The sequence below is a fragment of the Mastigoproctus giganteus genome, chromosome 8 (genome assembly GCF_048544385.1).
Source record: "Mastigoproctus giganteus isolate SK-2022 chromosome 8, ASM4854438v1, whole genome shotgun sequence".
NCBI lineage: Eukaryota > Metazoa > Arthropoda > Arachnida > Uropygi > Thelyphonidae > Mastigoproctus > Mastigoproctus giganteus.
In genome coordinates this window covers 11,619,315-11,638,407 of record NC_143582.1, presented here as the reverse complement: position 1 = coordinate 11,638,407, position 19,093 = coordinate 11,619,315, and the positions used below count along the sequence as shown (strand labels likewise).

General features: G+C 33.6%; 1 protein-coding gene across 1 annotated transcript in view; it reads left to right on the top strand.

Annotated features, from left to right (window-relative positions):
- Positions 1–19,093, top strand: part of ArgRS-m (arginyl-tRNA synthetase, mitochondrial) — a 121,223-nt gene that overhangs the window by 58,205 nt on the left and 43,925 nt on the right. The window contains exons 10-13 of the mRNA XM_090379473.1: positions 4,485–4,591; positions 10,492–10,587; positions 13,718–13,778; positions 16,294–16,367. Coding sequence (XP_090235599.1) covers positions 4,485–4,591; positions 10,492–10,587; positions 13,718–13,778; positions 16,294–16,367 — 338 coding nt within the window. The remainder of the gene's footprint in view (positions 1–4,484; positions 4,592–10,491; positions 10,588–13,717; positions 13,779–16,293; positions 16,368–19,093) is intronic.

Below are 19,093 nucleotides of genomic sequence, written 5' to 3'. Positions count from 1 at the left end.
AGCAATTCATAACGTTTTCTCCATATGTCTCTACTAGCTGCTGATGAATGTCAGCAGCCAAATGTTCATAGTGTTTAAAAATCTGATAACAAAACAAATCTCATATTTTACTAGATTTTTGATACATGCACTCATTGTGAATTGTGCTGGAGCAAGAACACACTCGCAGTAACTTATAGTTGGTATACCATCTAGGTGCCTCCATAGCCAGGTGGGAAGGAGCAGCAGTGCATAGCACACGCTTCTTGATTAGACCGGGGTTCAAACCCGTCACCACCAAATATGGAGGATACGGAAAGGTCAGGGAATGACCACCGCATATCCCGGAGCAATATGGCCTTAGTTGCTAATGCTCCTAAAATATAACAACAGGAATTTGCCACAGGTATACCAACTATTAGCTAATGTAGTATGACTCAGTTATCATGACAGCTCCCCACCTGTTTATAAAGTTGCTGTGTGGGAGACACCTTTACTTTCTGGATGTGCCTCAAAAAAAGAAGAAGCAAAGTTAACACAAGGATAGTCTGTCTGGCTGAATAAACATCCATTTCCTGATAAATAGTGTTAAAATACTATTTATCAGGAAATGGATGATAAATAGTGTTAAAATACTTTCCTATACTAAAGGATGAGTGTGCAGGATAATATAAGATGCCTGTTTTGAAGTTACACTTCACTTTCACTATACTCTTTCTGAACTTGTTATATTAAGTTAGCATATATCAATTGTAAAGTGACAGGGAAAAATAATATGAATACAAAAAGAAAAACTAGCCGAAATTCACACATCACTCTACTCTGTTTTTACATAAAATTTTGTGCAACTGCCCCCACTGCCTTCTGGGTAGATAATCTGGATCATCATCAAGGTTAATGTGTAGCATCTGTAGCATTTTTTTTTTTTTTTTTAGTAACATATCAAAAATATAAATACAATATTCAACTATTTATATATAAATATATACTTAACAAAATAAAATATAGCATTCAGTTATCAGTTAAATTTTTTTAATATTAAATTTTAAAAAAATTTAATATTAAAAATGAAAAAAAAATAACAGTGTCAACAGTTGGCTTGGAACCAAATGGCAAAAAATAATGACAAAGATCGTTAGGTGTAATTTAGAGATAAGCTGACCTTTAAAATTTCATTAAGTATTTGGTTCCTGCTAGGCTATATGAGACTTTAAAGTCAATTTATTTCCTATCGCTTGAGGAGTTACAGTTTCAGATAGATGAAGAATGTGTACATTATGCTATGTTCCTTACAAAGAACAGCAGTCATTTTTATATGTACTTATATTGGCAGTTTAGAATTTATAATATGATGTACATTTTTTTTGATTTCATAAAACAAATAACTTGAGGGTATATGGTTGATGGCATATACCCAGTAATTTTGAGGGAGGCAGCCAGAGAGTGTGTTGAGTCAGGTTAATTACAAGAGCATCATTGGATTTGGGAGAGATTCCTATGGATTGGAGAAATACCATTATACCACTAATATATAAATGCAGTTCTAAGAGTGAAGTTGGTAACTACAGACCAGTTAGACTGACTTCAATAGTAGGAAAAATCCGAGAGGCAATGAACAAGAGTACAATCCAAGGACATTTAAAGAGAAATGGCATTCTAAAGGAACACAACGTGGTTTTGTTAAGGGAAAACCATGTTTAACTAATCTAGTAAGATACAGTTATTTATAAGCTGGACATAGGAAACAATTTTGCTCAAATCCAAATAAACTTGAATTTTAGCAAGGCATTTGACCCAGTCCCTCATGAGATGGAGAGATTCTAAGATGGATTGCAAGGTGACTGCAGGGCAGAAGGCAGAGGGTCATGATTAACGGATTGGTGTAACATCAGAAATTGAGACATTACACCAGTACATTACACCATTACACTTCTGACATTACACCAGTCTTATTCTTGAACCACTGTTGCTTCTAATTTTATTAAGTGATATCAACAAAGGGATAGAGGATGTGATGTCAAAATTTGCAATGATGTAAAGATTGGGAGAGTTGCTAATTATCAGTGCCAAGCAGTGCTCCTTCAGGATGAGTTGAACATGCTTTAAGAATGATCAGAAAAGTGGCAGCTATGTTTGGCAGAAAATGCAAGGTATTACACTTGCAAATGGCAACCCCAAAATAATTTATAACTTATAACCCAAAATACTTGATGTGGTTGAGGTAAAAACAGTAGAGGAAGGAAGGGATCTGGGAGTTACAATACAAGCAGATATAAAGTTTTCTGAACAGTGTAAACATGTGGCCAGGAAAGTACAGTGTCCTATTAATGATTTATCAAACAATATCCTCTATAGATTGGGAGATCATGATGCCACTGTATAAGGCAATTGTAGACCACATTTGGAATATAGTCTGTCCTCGTATAGCATGATAGTTGTGTTCCTAGAAATTCTCGTGCAATGCAAAATCATGCAATATAAACAACAGGCCCTATGGGAAAAGTAGGGTTAGGTGCCGACCATCCAAGATTGAACACACATTTGGAACCAAAACATTACCAAACACAATAAATAATCGGGTAATTTTAATCGTTATAAAATACGTAAGTATTTTATAACGATTAAAATAGGTAATAAAAAATACAATATATTTTTTATTATAATATAATAAATAATAAAAAATAAATATTTTTTATTATATTATAATAAAGTATTTTTAGTATTTTTTAATACTAAAAAGTATTTTTTTAAAATAAAATAGTCGTAATAAAATACTTACGTATTTTATAATACATAAGTATAAATTATAATACGTAAGTCGTAATAAAATGCTTACGTATTTTATTACGACTATTATGTAATAAAATATTGCTAATGCTTTTGCTTCTATCGTAAGCAAACTTGTTTTTTGTTTGATTTTCTATCCAAACAGATGACAGCCGTTCCATCCCTTCCAATTCTTGTGTCTTAATCTAATGGATTTTAATTACACTTTGAGTTGTTCCCGCTATGAAAGTTGTTTTTATTTTCTCCGCATTCTTTGTAATTCTCGGCGTTGCCTCATTTAGGTCTGCAGCACGTGCAATATCACACGGTCTTTCATTTCGCTCAAAGCGTTTCACAATTTCATATTTTTTTCTCTATCGACAGAGGCGGACTGGCCATAAGCCTTACCCGGGAAATCCCGGTGGGCCAGAGGCCAGTGTGATTTTGGCCATAAACCGTAGTATGAGGCCATTATAAATTTTCCTGGGTAAGAATTTTTGACCCAGTCCGCCTTTGTTTATCGATATTGCTTTTTTTTTTTTTTTTCTCTGAATCTGCAGTGTCTTCACCAGGACGCTTCCTTTTCACACCTTTTAAGTATTTTACTAATTTTTAGGGAATAAAGCACAATTACAAAATGAGGAGGCACGCTTGATACACATAAACAAAGCTGCGCGCTGGTAGCAACTGAATAAACAACACCGTAAAGGCCGAGATACACTATTAACACCCCATATTTTAACTAAAGCACATTTCTGGGGGTTACTACCATAAAACAATAAAAACAATTTCCAGTTTTGTTTCTGCTAGTGGAATCTGTTATAAACTGGTAGTAAACTCCATCTAATTGCATTTGCAATTATACCGATAGCTGGAATTGTGTTGGTTTTTACGTTATTATGGTGAAATGTGTTTCACCTTCACTGATATAAAACACATAAATACATTTTCAGAATCTTCTTCATTCCTGTCGTGTTGCGTTCTGTTGGGGTGATTCCGCGTTCGACTGCCATTTCTTGTAAACACAAAGGTGAATCGTGCATAAGCGAATTCGGTTCGTGTTATATAAGGTAACGTTCCCCTATTTATAAATCGTGTATGATCGAATTCGTGTAATGTAAACACGTGTTATACGAGGACCGACTGTACTGTGTAAAAGTATGGAGACATCTGAAAAAAGATATTGAGCTTCTTGAAAGGGTTCAAAGACTGGCAACTTGCATGGTGAGATTGGCAAAAGAGTGATTGTACGAGGAAAGACTTCAATTATGTGGGCTTATAGAGCTTGGCAACCAGGCACCTTTGAGAACTGATGGAGGTTTAAAGGCTCTGAGAGAGGATAGCAAAATGAATGAAAGTGGAATTTTCACTGTTATAAAGAATTCCAGTCCTAGGGACCATAAATTTAAATTACAGAGGAAGAGGTTTAGATTAGATTGCAGGAAGTTTTCTTTTAGTGATTACTGGAACAAGGTGCCTCCATAGGTAGTTGAGGCTGTCTGTTTGAAGAAATTCAAAGGTCAAGTGGATAGTTACCTACATGAGGAAAGACATGGATAATTTTTTTTTTTTTTTTTTTTGGTCGGTGCAACAAAAGCCTGTGACTTCCTTGCACTATATGTCTAATACTGATCACTTTATCTCATGCATTTTATATTAATTCATGATTTATCTGTATTTGGTAATATTGTCTGTAATGGATGTAAAAGTTCATAGATTAATTTTTTTAATTTTTACAGCGTTTAGATGTGCATTTTGATGAGTACCACGGTGAATCTATGTATTGTCAACAGGCACAAGATATTGTGAAAATATTGAAAGAAAAAGATCTAGGAAGAGCAACTGAGTAAATATTTTTTGTTTTCATTTTTTTATTATATATATTTGTAAAATAATAAAAAAAGTTTACCTCAATATAGTATGTAGAACACTTCCATATGATACTCTCCAGAAATTAAAATGAAAAAATCGAAAATCTTACATTAGAGTAACAAATAATTAAAAATCAATTTAACACAATTAAAAATCAATTTAACACAACTAAAAATCAATCTAACGCAATTAAAAATAAGAAAATTAATTAAAAGAATTTAACGAAAAAATTGCAAAACGATTTTCCTTCCTGAAGCTGACAATGCTTTTCAACTGTATGTCATGATCACAGGAATGAAAATTACCGAATAGGGGTGAGCATGAAACTTAAATAGGGATTATTTGTCTTCGTGCATGTGTGTAAAAGCCCACGAATTGGAGTCAGATATGGCCGGCGAACGTTAACAGAATTCTTGTGTAATTTAATTTCTACGGTTTCTGCAATTAATAGTCATGTATAATTACGTTGGATACTAAGTATTTGGGCCTCGTTAAATAAAAAAGTATGTTTTTTGTTAACGGCACGAAAGGCTAATTCTGACGCTGCTGAATGAGAAGCATGAACTATATATGTGTATATATATATATATTTTTTTTTTTTTTTGAGAGAGAAATGACATGCCAACGGACCACAACATGGTTTTGTCATTAAAAGTGTTTTAAATGAATATATAAATGTTTTAAATATATAAATCGAAGTTAAATTAAACTTCAGTTTATATATTTAGACTTTGGAATAAGGAAACTAATAATGTTTCTTGAACTATACTCTGTTCTTATTGTTAACTATTATGACAAAGTTGTATTAATATCACTGAGCGAAATGATAATATAAAATAGCATATGCATTGACTTATTTCAAACATGCATTGAAATAAGTCAATACATTGACTTATTTCAATGCAATGCATTGACTTATTTCAATCAACAAAAACATGCATTGTGTTTTTGTTGAATTTAATTAAAGCTTTTTATAAGAAACCATCAGACATTTAGAACTCATAAAACCAGAAAATCAAACTTTTGATAAGAAAATTCAGAACCTTTAATGATACAGCTATAAAATACAAATTAAAATGCAGAGCAGCTATGAGTATGCATAAATTTTATCAGTGAGAGACCACTTCAAAACTTAACTGTGAGGGACTTTTGGCTCATCTTCATTCAGACATGATACAGGAGAAAAGGCAGGAAAAGATTTTTATTTTAATAGCTGTATATATTACTTTTTTAGAATATTTAATATAAATGAGGCCAAATTCAGAAATTACTCATGGTTTATAAACATTTAAATTTAATTAACATTTTTGAACTATTATATTTTATTTTATTTATTTATTTTTTTTGTTACTTCAGACATGTTAGCACAAAATTTAACATGTCATAAATTTATAGAGGCTTGTCTTGAGGATAAAGTGATTAATCAGTCTTGGGGGAAGTGATTAATATATGCTTTGTTTGTTAGTCACAAATCTTTTTAATCACATTTTTATTTTTTATGAAAACCCCAAACACAAGAGGTATTAGAACCTATAGTACTTAGTACCATGCATGGGTTGGAGGTTGAGAAGACAAAATAAGATATTTGTTGACATTAGACTTGAACTTCTGTAGACTGTAATTTGCAGGAAATCTGTATGAAGGAAGATTGTTCAAGAAAATGACAGTTGAATGAATAAACGAGGAAGATGAAAAGTTGGACAGTAAATGGATGTTGGCTGGTGTCAGCACATGTCCAGACTGATTTGAAAGAGAGAGCAGGAATTATAGAAGCCAATTTAGAAAAACAGTGCCCATGGAAATATCTGAACAAAAGGCATGCAGCAGAAACAGTACATCTATGAGACAAAGAGAGTGGAGAGAATCTGTTAGAGATGAGTCATTAATTAACCTAACTGCCCTCTTCTGAATGGAATCTAGAAGCCTGAGAGAGGTTTTGGGGGCACCACCCCAGATGTGGGAACAATATTCCTTGGTAGGGCAGATTTGTACAGAGTGAATGTGGTTTGGAAGAAAAATAAAGCTGAGAGCAAAAGAGAAAACCAAGTTTTTTAGATGCAGAGGAAGTAATATTTGTAATGTGCTTGTGCCAAGAGAGATTCGAAGTCAGGGTAATCCCCAAAAGAGATATATAATCTTGCCTGGAAATCAGAGTGTCACCTGGAAATCAGAGTGTGCATAGGAGCAGAAGAATCCTTTTTGAGAGATATAAGACAAGACTCAGTTTTAGAAGGATTGAAATCAACTAAATTGTCTTTGCCCCACTGGAGAATTTCCTGGAGATCGGCATTTAAGGAATTGGTAGCAGATATTTGAGAAGTTGAAGCTGATTGAGCAGGGCGAGGTTTCTCAAACTGGAAATTGGAATGCAATGTACTCTCAATTTGCTCAGAAATTACTCAGAAATTTGAGCAAAAAAAATTTGCTCAAATTTCTGCCACCAGGGGGAAATGGCGCTGCACGTGTATAAAAGTTGCCATTTACTTCAAGTCAAACTGCTTATGCAAATGACATCCTGTTAGATAAAAGCAGAAAGTCCAACTCCACCATCAAAAAAGAGCCATAATAATGGTTATTATGGCTCTTACAAAAAAGTAGTGTGCTCTTTTAGTAAAACTGTTTTGCCCGAATAATAGTAACGCTAATGCAACACTACGTGAATATCAGAAACTTAAAAGTTTGCATAAAGGACCTTTAATGTCAGTGGGGCTTTGAAACCTAATAAAGAAAATTGAAGCAATTCGGGAGTTAGGTGTAATTTCAGGCAGGGGACGACCACGTATCGGAACGGAGGTAGTGGATGAAGTGGCAGTTGCAATGGTCAGAATGTGAAACACTACTCAATAGTGCTAGAGATGTGTCAAGAGACTTGAACCTTCCTTGGTCTACTGTACGTAAAGTGCTTCCGATAATTTTTATGCTGGTTTCCATACAAGATTCGTGTAGTGCAAGAACAGCAACAACGAATAGACTTTGCTCTACAATTTCTGGCTCGTATGGCACTTGACGATACATGGGCTTGAATGGTCTTGTGGTCTGGTGAAGCACATTTCACTCTTCGTGGGGCTGTAAATGCACAAAACTGCCAAATATGGCAGTATCCATCTTATCCATCTGCTGTGCATGAAAGACCACTACAAAGTTCATACGTTACAGTATGGTGTGGATTCACAGCAGAGTTTATAATCGGACCATTTTTCTGTGAAGAGTCTACACCTCATGCCCCCCCCCCCCCCGTAAGGTGTATGGTAACTAGTGCATGGTACTGCACTCTTTTAAGAGAGCACATTATTACCACTCTACAGGAAAGGCAATGCTTGGAAACCATAGTGTCCATGCAAGATGGTGCCCCTCCCCACGTTGGTCGACAAGTGAAGGAACTGCTTCATTTCTAGAAGAGACTTTCCACAGTTGTGGCCAGCCCAATCGCCAGATCTCAATCCTTGTCATTTCTCGCTATGGAGATACCTGAAAGACAGAGTTTACCGTGACAGCATACAGATGCATGTTGATTTGAAAGCAAGCATTAAACAGCATGTAGCCAACATCCCCAAATCAGATGCTATGCAAAACTGTCACATGCAGCCTCCATTTTCAGAATGTCATCTCAAGTGAAAGAAAGCACATAGAACAATATCTGTAGATTTCTAACTTCTGATATTAAAATCTAATCCTAAGTTAAGTATTCCATCTTGTGTTTACAGTGTTTATTTCTCCCCTGGTGGCAAAAATTTGAACTAATTTTTTTTTTCTACAAATCACTTCCCCATACCCTAAATGACATACCCACCGATTTTCACAGTGCTATCTCACCTGGTATATAGTTTACACATTCTTTCAGGAAATGCCCATAAAATTCATATAAAAGGCATGCAACTTGCAGGCGTAATTGGTATTTTTCACTTTTATTCCTAGGTGTGAGAATGTGTGTGATGGGTTTTCTTTTACAGGAATTTACAACATTCAAGAGAATATCAACTGGATGATTGATAAAATGGAGGTAGACCAGCCACATGTGAAGGTGGTTGTTGTTGTTATTTGGTTTTTAGGAGCATTAGCAACTAAGGCCATATTGCTCTGGGGATATGCAGTGGTCATTCCCTGACCTTTCCGCATCCTCCGTATTTGGTGGTCACGGGCTCGAACCCCGGTCTAATCAAGAAGCTTGTGCTACGCACTGCTGCTCCTGCCCACCTGGCTACGCAGGTGCCCACATGTGAAGGACACCAGGTTCTTCAATGTATTGAAAAGTATTCATCCCAAGGCTATGAAAGCAGTTCCATGAGAAATATCACTATGCTTTTGAGAGAGAACCCATAACAGGCCTTAACAGCAAAATGACAGAATCCATGTCAACTAAATATTGTTTTCAGCATTTACTCTAGTCCCTTTCCTTTATCAGGCAAGGCCAAGGGATTGTGTCCAGTTTACCTTCTGTACACATCCCCAAAATGAAAAATTGTGTGCTATATCCTTTCACACTGCTATATCACTCATTTGGAGAAGGTTGAGATATAATTCTTGGTACAGACTGGAAGAATGTTATGAAGTCTGTTTTTCACTTTAGGTTTAGCTCTATGTTTACGTAAATTGGGATCTGTGTTTTGCTTACCTTGTATATTACTGCAGTCAAAGGCAATGTATTTTTCAAGTAAAGAATTTAATTGATGAAACAATGCTTTAGTATGAATTAAAGTCATTTGAGCACAAGAAGTCATACTATCCCTTGTGAAATGAAGCAAGGTAAATGATTGGCTTGACAAAAACTAATGATACAACAATCAAAAGTGGAGTATTGGAAGAATATTATAAAGTTCATTGTTTGTGTAAATTTTTTGTTCATACAAGAGCTGCCTCTTTGGGAAGAGAAAGAAATTTTTAGGCATTTAAAACTGGTAGCAAAATTTTCCACATTTTTGGTGAGTCATGTAGAAAAGTTTGGAGTATACAGGAAAGGTTCACTATCTTACCTCTCCTCTTTGATGGATCTCTTCCTTTTGGATCAAATCATTAATGAAATAAAAGATACTAAATATTTTATCATAATTGTTGATTCGACATAAGCTGTATCCCATCTTAGCCAGTATCTCTATAATATTATGTTACCTAAAGAATAACCCAGTAGAAAGGATTATTAGATACCTGTCAGCAGTAGGATACAAAGCTACAGATATTTTAACGTCAGCTTTCAGCAACAATGAAGAATCGTAATATAAACATCCTTGGTTTTTGGGAAAAATCATACAACATTAGTTATATGGCTAGAGATTATTCTGGACTTCAAGCAAGAATACAAGCAAAAGCTCTGTTTGGCAGAATTTTTGCTTTGCTTATGTTTTTCCCTCAGCCTAATAAGTTTGAGCAGCGCTAAGACATGCCTGATTTCTCTCCAATTCTTTATAGACTTGCAAAATTTGTTCACTTTTTTCAACAAATTCTACCTGTAATGGGGAAATACTTGTGAGTAACTCCTCTTTTAATAAGTAGAAAAGGAGGAAAGACACAATGGATAGGCTTTGCTATACTTATGCAAACATTTATCATCCTCGGCCAACTAGGAAATGGTGTCATTCATGTGAACTGGACGAGAAAGGCTACTAATACTAGGACCAATATATTAGTACTACAAACATAATTGTTGCCAGTTAATTTTTGTAGTATTTTACTTGTATTTCTCTTATAATTCTTATTTATATATATGCCCATCTTCATTTAAAAATTTTCTTTAATATTTATTAATTTTAAGAATGAATGGAAACTGTCCACAGGTGTTATGAAATCAGGCAGAATGTGGCAAACAGGTCTCAGTTTTCCCACCCTTGAAGTATGCTACTTTGCTGTATCATAGTAATGTTATATTGTTTTTCTTTGTAGTGATGGTGCTTTTGAAATAGATGTACAGCTGACAGAGAAAACGAATAGAACTGTTGTTTTATCCAAAAGTGATGGATCATCACTGTACTTGACCAGGCAAGTGATAAATGTATTTATTTATTACATTAGTGCTATTCTTTTAAGGGTTTAATTTGGCAGTATTATTTTATTATATAAGTTTATGTATAAGTTAGTGCAATGGCATCAGTTTAATTCGTAGCCAACTGCCAAAGTAGTTAAATTGGCATCATTTTAATTATATCTCATATTATGAATACCTTCACAATTAGTTTCCATGGTATTGCACTGCCTCGAATAAGTAACGCTTCACTAGTGGAGAAGCCTAATGTTACTTTTTATTGGCAGATACCACTACCCGGGCAGCACCATTTCTAAGCTTGTTGGCTTCTCATCAGTGGGTGGGCAGGTACCCTAGCATTTCAATAGTGACAACCCAGTTATGAAGTAAAACTCTACAATATGAGAGATGCCTGATGGTGTGCAATAGCTCTTGCTCTAAAATACTTTATAGTCTGTACTACTGCACACCATCAGGCATTTCTCATATTGTGGAGTTATACTTCATAACTGGGTTGTCACTATTGCAACACTAGGGTACCTGCCCACCCACTGATGAGAGGCCAATAAGCTTCGAAACAGTGCTGTCTGGGTGGTGGTATCCGCCAAGAATAAGTAACATTAGTCTTCTCCACTGGTGAAGCTTTACTTATTTGAGGTAGGGCAACTCATTGTGAAGGTATTCACAATATGAGATATAATTAAAACTATGCCAATTTAACTGCTTTGGTAGATGGGTACGAATTAAACTGATGCCATTGCACTAACCTGTACTTTTTAGTCTATGTAAGCTTATTTAAGATCCCTAACCATTTGATTTCTGAATCCCAGACTTTTTCAATTAAAGAAAAAAAAAATACTTATGATCTGCCTGGTTGTGCAAGGTGTTTAATGAGATGGTCGTAAATAAGGATGGTAGGGTTTATTCATCAGAAACTTCCTGAAAAAATGCATTAACTAGGAGAAGTTAGGTTTTTATACAGATAACTTTAAGAAAATAATGTTAGCTTATTTTGCAAAGAAATTATATATTACTTTTCCAAAAATATGCTTATTAAATAATAATCCAAAATTAACATAAGTATATGTGGATATACTAAGTATATCCACTTTAAAAGGCTGTAGGAAAGAAATAGGAAAGCAAGGTATTTCTTTGAACATTTATGATTAAGGGTTATATTAGCAACAGAGATATGAATGCACAACAGGTTGGTTTACATACCAAACATACAAAAATACTAAGTTAATTCCATCAATTGGAATTTATATAGTAATGGAGCTTCAACTAGCACACATGCACAATTAAAACCATAAAGCCAACTAGTGCATACAGCAGACTTTTTATCAAAGTTTGAATCTGGTCTGTGCCTGACAATGAGCAGCCCTATCAGAAAAAGCAGACAAGATCTGTCTCCATGGGGATAGAAATGAGGAAGCTGCCTTCTACATGATAGCTTGCTCCCCAGTTGCTAAGTGGTAAGTTTTAATGCAACACAGCACTAAATGCCTTACACAAACACACATGAATGATGTTGCAAATTAGAGTTTTGGTGACACTGGCAGATATGTGCAAAACCCCTAGAACCACCCAGACAGAGATGCAAAATAGTGCAATACAATTACTTTTAAACCAATGAGGAAATTTTCTAATAACATGAAGACATTGGTCCTGATATGGCCCATTTCTCAGATTGAACTAATGTGGGTTTATTTTTCCCCTGTTAAATATTGTGATTTTTTCCACTTACCTTGACTGCGTGTATGTTTGCAGGATAGAAGTAAGCAGTACATGCAATCTGTTGATGCATATGGAGGAGTGGAGAAATTTATGCAGTTCCAGAGTCATTCAGTGAATGTTAGAAGCTCCATTAATATTCCTAATGTGTGGAACCTCAAATTCTTAAAAAATATTAGCATATGTAAATCACATCCTGACAGTGGAGGTGTTGGGTAAACTTGTTCATTCTTACTCACTGTACCAGCTCTTCTGGCTGGTACAGTATTCATGAAATTTTTGTTTGGCTATAATGTTTGGCTATGTTTGGCTATAATGTGCCTATAATGATAGGCACATTATAGCCAAACATAGTTTTTGCTCCAAAAAACAATGATTTTATATCCACTGTCTCTGTCTTGGCCATATCATTTGTGTTAAATCAGTTCCAGATCTAAACGATGCCATTACACTACGTACGTAGTTAAATTTATGGGTAAGCTATAGTGTATTTACACCGATATTATATAGTTAATTTCAACCCATAACGTATTATGCCTTGAGCATTTAGTCTTCAAAATATTATCACTATCTTCACCATTTGGCATCTCTCATATTGTGGAATTAGCTTCGCAACCATGATGGCATGTCTGCATTACCAGGGTACCTGCCCGCCCACTGATGAATGAGCCAACAAGCTCCGAAACATGTCTGGGTGGTGGTGGTGCCCACTGAGAATAAATAACAGTAGTCTCCTCTACTAGAGAAGTGTTATTTATTTGAAGTAGTGCAATACCTGGTATCTCGTTGTTGAAGGTACCCACAATATGAGATAAAATCTAAACGATTCCGATACACTACATATGTAGTTAAACTTATGGGTAAGCTATGGTGTATTTACACCAATATTATATAGATCTTCACTCATATCTTGATACAGGTTTTATGCTTTTCAAGTAATTTTAATTTTTAATTTTTTAATTGTATGCAACACTATTTATATGCATTGTTATTAGCCCACACTTGAAGTGCCTTTAAGTTATAAAATAAGTCATAATTTCAGTTTCCCACTGTTTTAAAAATGTCCTGTAATAATAAAAATACGTCCTTATTTTTGCACATAAGGGGATATGCACTTTGAGTATTAGTATTAAAATGACAGAATGATGGAAAGAAGCAGTTCATATGGTGTTACTTGCAAAGGTATTTACACTTTCAGATGTAATTGTAGAAGCATCACTTATTTTAGTTTGATTTTCCAGTTGTAATTGTTATAATCAACTTTCATATTAAAAAGTTATCAAATAACTGATCTACTATAAACATCACATATGTTAACTATTATTTATATATGCACCAACTTAATAGTATGCTCTTATTTTTCAGAACTGGTTTGTGTATAGCCTCAAAGTAATATATTTTTTATTATTTCAGAGATATTGCAGCTGCTATTGATAGAAAAAAGAATTACAACTTTGATAAAATGTATTATGTGGTGAGTATTCATTTTGTTATGTACTTTTTTTGTGGAATTACAATCCAAGGTAGCTTCATCACTTACAGATTAGAAATAATTGTAATTATGTTTTTGATACATTTCAGATAATAATATACTGTAATATATGAAAAGACTTATTTTCCTGGTTTGCTACCCAAAAAGTCATGAGTCATCTTAAATTTCATATTAATATTAGTAGCTACAAATGATGGAAGAAAGCAAACTTATACAACATCAGCCAAAAACAAAACTTGCCACATCACTTGTCCATCCCCTCAAATAGCTTTAGTTCTTCCTTAAAATTAATTGAACTACCCACTTCCACAATAACAGATGTTATTTACTAATTACAGATAACATTAAAATGTCATTTATTAATATTTTTTTAATTTTCGGGCTAGAAATTTGGTGTGAAATAGAATTGGTAAAGCGGTTTCCCATAACAATAGAATTTTTTTTCGAATTATATGATATATTTATAACATGATAAATTTTAACTATAATTTGATAAACTGACGTTATTATCAAGTATACCTAAACCATGTATATCTGACAAGTACATCTTAAATCATGTTTATGAAGGTAAACAGTATATCGTAACCTATAAGTCTCTAATTAGCTCTCCTGAGTTATGCAGATGTATAAATGTAAGGTGTCAAGTGCATTAACTGCTTTCTAAATGGAGTTGTGCTCAGAATTTTGAAATTGATTCATCTTGTGTTGCAGAAATTATGTTGACTCAAAAAGTCCTCCATGGCAGTATAGTGGTTTCACCACTTGTCACTTGTTTGATCTGGGTTTAATTTCCATTGACAACTGGAGGCATTTCTAAAGTTCTCTTAAATTGTGGCTGTAGTTAACCTATCTCAATCTTAGGAATTAGGATTTCCCAAGTGAGTTATTCCATGATTTTAAGCCTTGCACAATGTGTAAATCAGCATGTAAACCCGCATTTGTTTGGACATGATACATAATGGCACAATATGGTCTAACTCGTCATTGTGCTTGAAACTTAACAACAATTTAAAAATTTGCCAATCACTGATCTATACTGCAATCAATCTATGTGTAATTGACTGCAATATAGATCAGTGATTGGTATCTGGATAGGGTTATCAGATTGTGATTGCAGTGCAAGTGTATCATGCGTTTCAATGGCAAATGTCAGTGAATAATCGACGGATAAAAGTAAATAATTTGGAGAGGATTTACCATTTTATTTTTATGAAGGCTATTGTAGTGCATAATTGAAAATCTAAGATTATTAAGGTTTTATAAAATCTTTGAAATTATAATTTTCAATTTAATTTTTTTATAATTGTATTTTTGTAATTTTACCTTGAATTTGTATTTCTTTTTTCTTATTAATAAAATTAATTATATGTTCAAATATGTATAAATATTACAATAAATAATATAAAACCGTTTATGACAATTTTTTCATTATACACCATTTTAATAATCCTAAAAATCATGTAAAGCTAAAAAAAAAAATGGCCCATGTGCACCTCACCAACATTTTTTTTGGCCTACCATTTATAAAGGCTGCCCACCCCTGTTTCAATATATGGTAAAAATAACCACATTAATATATTTGAAGAATAATTAAGCAGTATTGCAATAAAATAAAACAAAGGCAAAAGGTTTACTGAATAATGTTTTTTTGAAATTTTTGCTTAACATTATTTTGATCATCTTATAAAAATCTGTACACATTAAATTAATGTTAAATTTAAATAACAATGAAACTAATTGTTTTTACATCCAAACATTTTTACTGATTTGATCTCCAAAAATATTCTTTCTGCATTTCCATTATGTGTGGAATGGCAAACAAAAATCTACATAATTTTTCAACTTACAAAGTCTGCCTTTGAAAACACAAACTTAAAAAAATGTATGCATGCATACACATGCTTGACCACTGACTGCAATAAGATCTATTAAGTCAGTTATCACTCCTCACTTTCATCTCTCCTAAAATTAAATTTTTAAGCAAAGAAAAGTGGTAAGTCTGTCAATTTGAAATTACATATTAATAATATTTTTACACGTTTCATACTTCCTCCCAAAGTGGTGTACTTTTTAAAAGAATCCATTGCACAAATTTGAATTTATGGGAGGACTTGGCATATTTTTTTAGGTATTCACAAGTTGTTTTGCAAATTTCAAGTACAATGGATGCCACTTATTGTGATCACTTTGGGGTGCAGTTTAATTGATAACAATAACTGATGTAACAAGAATGCAGCTATTCAGCATTGTTTATTGATGCAGAGTGGAAATGTGTACATGAAATGGTGGAAGTGGACATAAAGAAAATTTTAAATCAAGCAATATAAAATACCAACTATCCACTAATTCTTTGAGAAAATAATCAATAAAAATGAAACTGTCATAATGTCATTAAGGTGAAGCGGATCCTTACTGTAGGTGGCATACATATTGTGATTTTATTGTATTGGAAAATATTTTTATTTTGCATTTATTTATGTTTGTATTTTTAGTGCAGGTTGGCAAAGAGCAAGTTGATCACTTTCTGGCACTCAAAAGTATTTTAAAATTGATGGGATATGAATGGCATAGGTAAATAAACATTTTCCTTCATTTGCAAACAGTTATGTATTATGTCCCTTCTGATTTGCACTGACATTACTTGCTCACTTTAAGCAATATACTTTTATAATGTAATGAATTCTTTTAAATTTTGGATTATAATTACAGTGTATCTTCTACTAAGAACATATATAAGAATAAGGGTATGTATTTCCTGAAATAATGTTAGCATATTTTAAATATTAAGCTAATTGTTTCTAAATAATGAGTAAATATATTAGTTTAGTTTCCTTTGTTTCTACACCAACCATATGAGACACCTTTAATGTTCTCTTAACCTGTCAGCAGGCACATATATCTGCAAAGTGCTAAGGCAGTCATTTTTTTGTCAAAAAAAATATCTATCAGAGTGACAAAAATGACAATTTTAGCATTCCTCAATTATTGTGTTTTCATTTTATCTGCATCATTAATTGTTTTGCTAATGAAGAAGTTTGGCCATAAACAAATAAAATAACACATTATCATTAAGCCTAATGTGGGCAATCATTAAAAATATGAATTTAAAATTAGTGGACCATTTTTGTCTAATTCTGGCAGTGCACTATTGTCATGCATTTTATGAGTGGCTCAAAATTTTGACATGTGCTGACTTACATAAACAATATGAGCAATAATACTGAGTAATATGTTTTGTTTTTATGAGTACCACTTTTTGCTAATCATGGAAGCAAGAAGCAGCTTCTTCCCACGGCAACAAATTACATCATGCCCAAAGAAGAGAGAGAGAGATAGGTGAGTTTGAACAAAAAACAAATGTGCATGTGCCCACGGTGTTATTTAAAAATAAGTTTTAATTTTAAAAAAATAAATGGATTGCTTATAGATATGTTAATAAACACATTGAATGGATGGGTGACATGAAAATATGAACAATTTAGAATTTTTCCTTGCTCATTTTAATGTAAAAAAAAAATGGGTTTCGTTCCACAGACAATGTATCTGCTCATGTAATTTACACACCTGAACTATTTTCAATCTTTTATATACAATAAGAAACAACTTGACTTAGACACATCACTCTTAAATTCACATATTATATATATATATTGGATATATACATAAAGAGACATAGAAGGAGCAGTTACAACTGTTTGATCAAGTTTCTTGGTTTAAGAGAAACAGTTTTTTATAAATAAATACATTTGCTAATGCATGATATTCCACAGTAATAAAAAAAAAAAAAAAAAAATATGGATTTTCCAATCTACTCTCATACAGTTACAGGATACTTTCAACCCAAGCTGAGATCAATCCGTATCTGCTTGAATAATGCACAGGTAACTGCAAAATCCAGAGTTCATTAGTTGATTATGTTATAAACAAAATTTTAGAAAAATATAATTGTATAATTTAAGATATAAATGAAATTGCATGTGTATGGCTTTGTATTGAATCACTTACATATTAATACAAGTATCTGGAGCAATATTCCATGTCATTAATATCATGGAATGTTACAAACTTACAAGAACAACCATATTTAAAATATTTCGTTTCAGTTTTCCATTTCTTCCTTTTTATATAAAAGATGTGAATATTAGAATTAGCATTAGTAAAGGCACATGGTGTAAGAGAGAAAAGTTATATAGCATCAGCTAAAAAAAAAAAAAAAAAACCCCTTCTCATTTCACCCATCCTCTTGCTTCAAATGTTTGTCTAGTTCTGCCTTGAATCTATTTAAGCTATCATCTTCTACGACAGATGGAAGCTTGTTCCAGCAATTAACCACCCGCTGGCTAAAGGCAAACTTCCGCACATCTATCCTACAACTGTCTTTCCCCAATTTGAATTTATGCCCCCTCAAGCGATTATTCTGAGCAAGAGGAAGAATCCCATCATCATTGAGCATGCTCAAACCATTCAAGGATTTATACACCTCAATCAGATCATCTTGCAGGTGTTTAGTCTCCAGACACTGTAATTTTCAAAATTTAAGCCTTTCTTTGTAAGAGCAACCCTTTGTTCCATTCACTAATCTTGTTGCCCTTCGCTGTACTCGTTCAAACAGCTCTACATCCTCCTTAAAATGAGGCCTCCAGACCTATATACAGTACTTAAAGTGTGGCCTGACCATTGCCGTATACAAGGGGATAATCACCTCCTTATCCCTGCTAGAAAAATTCCTGTATATCAATGACAAGACACCATGAGCTACTCTTGCCGGCCATCTGCACTGCTCAGAAAACTTCATATCTGCCTGCACAATTACTCCCAGGTCCTTTTCATTCTCTACCACTGTCAGTGTAGTACCACACAGTTGATACGTTACTCTGGGGCTACTGCTTTCTATATGCAGTACTTTACATTTGTCAATGTTAAATTTCAGTTGCCACTTCTCAGCCAATCTGCTTAACTTTTATAAATCCTGTTGCAGCAGCCTCCTGTCATTAGTGTCATTAACAACCCTGCCGACCTTTGTATTGTCTGCAAACGTAGACATTAAGTCTGATATACCATCATCAATGTCATTAATAAATACAGAAAACAACAATGGACCCAACTCTGAACCCTGGGGAACTCCACTAATAACATTAGTCCACGTTGAGCAGTGTCCATTGATTATCACTCTCTGTCTTCTCCCACCCAACCATCCCTTTATCCATAGCAGCAATTTGCCTCTAATGCCACATTCTTTCTTCCAATTTCTTCCATGTGCAACAGTATCAAAAGCCTTTCTAAGATCCAAATACAGT